General features: G+C 37.3%; 1 protein-coding gene across 1 annotated transcript; it reads left to right on the forward strand.

Moving 5' to 3' along the window:
- The first annotated feature begins 206 nt into the window (after positions 1 to 206).
- LOC131157090 (zinc finger protein CONSTANS-LIKE 5) lies at positions 207 to 1,976 on the forward strand. The gene is made up of 2 exons (XM_058110974.1): positions 207 to 1,301; positions 1,416 to 1,976. Exons 1-2 carry the CDS (start codon positions 564 to 566, stop codon positions 1,779 to 1,781), a joined length of 1,104 nt encoding a protein of 367 aa, XP_057966957.1. The 5' UTR covers positions 207 to 563; the 3' UTR covers positions 1,782 to 1,976.
- The last annotated feature ends 1,908 nt before the right edge of the window (positions 1,977 to 3,884 follow it).

Here is a 3,884-nt window from a genome sequence, read left to right on the forward strand (position 1 = left end):
TACTATTAATAAGAATATAAGTCTTTCAATGATGAGTGAATTTAAGTAGATAATGATAGGGGAGTAGACTTATTATTTTGACGGATATTTTCATTTGAATTTTTGCAAAAAAAATATAAGAATAATAATTAAAAATAAAAATTTAGGTTCGATTTTTACAAATCTTTGAGGCAAGTATTTTTATTGTTAAGAATTCGATGCCTACTGGGACATGCGAAGTTACATGGCAACTCGAACGTGTCGCCCCGTTGCAGTCGTCTCATGAATATTTCATAGATCTTCCAGTCACTTCATCTTTTCCCATCTGGTAGGCCCACAGTCGGCACAGACCTCTGACAACTACGACTAACATTTCGCCCTTTTTTAAATGTTTAAGATCCGCATTTTTAAGTGGCTAAGGATCGTCCACGTGTCTCTCCGTACTCGTCAGCAATCAGACTGCCCCCATCGTCTTCATCTCCCCTCTTCCAACGCAGAGCTGCACATGAACAATACCGTTCCGAAGCTCATAGTGGTACACGCCAGAGAGAGAGAGAGAGAGAGTTGCAGTAGGAACAAAATAGATGGGGATCGAGGAAGATAGCGGGAAGATTTTCCCCTCCGGGTGGGTGACCGCGAAGCCGTGTGACTCATGCGAATCGGCGGCGGCGCTGGTTTTCTGCCGTGTTGACTCGGCGTTCTTGTGCGCAGGATGCGACGAGAGGCTGCACAAAACGACGTCGGGGCATGAGAGGGTGTGGATGTGCGAGGTCTGCGAGCAGGCCCCCGCTGCCGTTACCTGCAAGGCCGACGCCGCTGCTCTCTGCGTCGCCTGCGACCGCGACATCCACTCCGCAAACCCCCTCGCCCGCCGCCACGACCGCATCCCTGTCGTTCCCTTCTACGTCTCCGCCACTTCCGTCCTCAAATCCTCCCCCGTAGCCGGCGCCAGTGCCCTAGTTCCCAAAGATGCCGGCATCGACGACGACGGAGACCACAGCTTTACCATAGAGGAGGCCGAGGAAGCGGAAGCCGCCTCTTGGATTCTTCCCAACCCCAATACCTCTAATCAAAAATTCGCCGAGGACCTGAAACCCGGCGAGCTCTTCTTCGGCGACGTCGACCCGTTCCTCGATTTCGAGAGTGGTGCTTCGATGAATGGGCGTTTTCAGCAGCACAACAGTGGCGGCTCGGATAGCGTAGTTCCGATTAAGAACAAAGCCCTTGGCCCTTCTTTGATCAATCATCGGGCATCGGAAAATTGCTTCGACGTTGATTTCTGTAGATCCAAGCTTTCTTCTTACAGTTCCCTTAGCCAGAGCGTATTCCCCATGCCCCTGGAACTAATTCTTTTCATTTTCGTTTCCGATTTTGAAAGCACTTCAAAACTTTAGTTTGCTGAATATAAGTAGTAATTTTCTACTATTTCGCTGCAGGTTTCATCGGATGTGGGAGTTGTGCCGGACGGGAACTCTGCATCGGAGGTATCGTATCCGCACGGGAAGCAAATTAGCGGCGGCGTTGATCCTAGCGGTTCGACGGCTTCAAATCAGGCCAGCCAAAGTTGTGGGTCGAGTGACAGGGAAGCTAGGGTTTTGAGGTACAGAGAAAAGAGGAAGAACCGAAAGTTCGAGAAGACGATCCGTTACGCTTCGCGGAAAGCTTATGCGGAAACGCGGCCGAGAATCAAAGGAAGGTTTGCTAAGCGGACGGAGATCGAAGCAGAGGTTGATCGCATCTATAGCTCCGCTTCTGCCGCTTTCATGGCTGATTCTGGATACGGCGTCGTCCCGTCGTTTTGACAGGGAAGAGCAGCAGCAGCATGCATCCATCCTTGATCCCTGACTAGTATTCTCAATTATTAGAGTATATTATTGTTTTTGTGGTTTTTTGGCTTTCTAAATTTTCAAAAATAAAAATGCTCTGCGAATCTGGGTGATGTTATTGGATTAGGAATTGTGTATATTAATTATTGCTTACTATATTAGATTTCTGCAGCTGAAAGTTCCCTTTTTCTTTTTCTGGAGACTTTGCTGCAAGGGGCCTTTTTTTTTTTTTTAATTTGGCAGCAAAGCAACAGTGGCGGATCTGTTTCTGGATCCTGATTCGGCCGTGCGCACCTTTTGCCCTTATATTTTATTAGCAATATCTTTGATTATTATTTTGGTTCCGAGTCTGAAGCTCAGGAAAATAGGTGAGATGGTGGTGGTCAATGACTGGTTTCAGGAAAAAGCTTCCTCTGCTACTTTGTAGACTTGGGTCAAAATTTCCATGACATGAAAGGCATTTTAAAAGCAAACGCACGGTAACGTCGTTTCTCCCATCATCTTCCTATTTTCCCTTCTCACCCCGCATTTATGAACACCATCACCTTCATCTTTGAATTTTTTTTAAAAAAAAAAACGGCCTTTTTGAGTCAATCAAGGTCTTAAACTTCATTTCGATTTGAAAAAAATAATGAAAATCATACAAAATTCTTTTATTTATATATTATTTATTATAGATAATTTAGAAATGAATGGTTAAATAAAATATTGTTATAAGTTTATTTTTTCATATGATTTTAAAAGCACTTATAATAATCATTTGTTTTGATAAAAAAAAAAAATTTAAAAGAGAAATTTCATTTTATTCCAAAATCCCTCATTTGAATTTTGAGCAAATTCCATTACTTAGTTCAAGTTTCGCTAAAATTTTGAGACTTGTTGAAGTTTGGATGGAAATTGACAGCCATTTCGATTTTGATTTGAAAAAAATAATGGAAACCACTTTGATACGAAATTCTTTTATGAAGCTTCGGAAACGATTAAGTTCTGGGACTAATATATTACAATTAAATACATCTTTATTTAAATATTTAAATATACAAATGATATTCATAAATTATTTAAACATTATTTATTATACCAATGATAATTTAGAAATGAGTGGTTCAATAAAATGTTTTAATATCAAAAGCACTTGTAATAGCCATTTGTTTCGATAAAAAAAATTTAAAATAGAAATTTCATTTTACTCCTAAATCCCTCATTTGAATTCCGAGAAAATTGTTAAGTTTCGACAAGTTTTGCTAAAATTTTGAGATTTCGAAAAATTTTGGACGACTTGTTGAGATTTCGATAGAAATTGACAACCATTTCGATTTCAATTTGAAAAAAATAATGGAAACCACTTGGATACGAAATTCTTTTATAAAGCTTTAGAAATTATTAAGTTCTAGGACTAATATATAACAACTAACTACATCTTTATTGTTGTGTATAAATATATTTAGTGAATCAGTTAATACAAATGATATTTATAAATTATTTAAATATTATTTATTATACAAATAATGATAATTTAGAAATGAGTGGTCAAATAAAATGTTCTTGTGAGTTTATTTTTTCATATAATTTCAAAAGCACTTGTAATAGCCATTTGTTTCGATGAAAAAAATTTAAAAGAGAAATTTCATTTTACTCCTAAATCCCTCATTTAAACTCCGAGAAAATTTCATTACATAATTAAGTTTCGACAAGTTTCGCTAAAATTTCAAGATTTCAAAAAATTTCAAATGACTTATTGAGATTTCAATGGAAATTGATACCCATTTCGATTTTGATTTGAAAAAAATAATGGAAACCACTTGAATACGAAATTCTTTTATGAAGCTTTAGAAATGATTAAGTTCTAGGACTAATATATTACAATTTACAACTAAATACATCTTTATTGTTGTGTATAAACATAATTAGTGAATCAGTTAATACAAATGATATTTATAAATTATTTAAATATTATTTATTATACAAATAATGATAATTTAGAAATGAGTGGTTAAATAAAATGTTCTTGTGAGTTTATTTTTTCATATAATTTTAAAAGCACTTGTAATAGCCATTTGTTTCGATAAAAAAAATTTA

The sequence above is a fragment of the Malania oleifera genome, chromosome 6 (assembly GCF_029873635.1).
Source record: "Malania oleifera isolate guangnan ecotype guangnan chromosome 6, ASM2987363v1, whole genome shotgun sequence".
In the NCBI taxonomy this organism is placed as follows: domain Eukaryota; kingdom Viridiplantae; phylum Streptophyta; class Magnoliopsida; order Santalales; family Ximeniaceae; genus Malania; species Malania oleifera.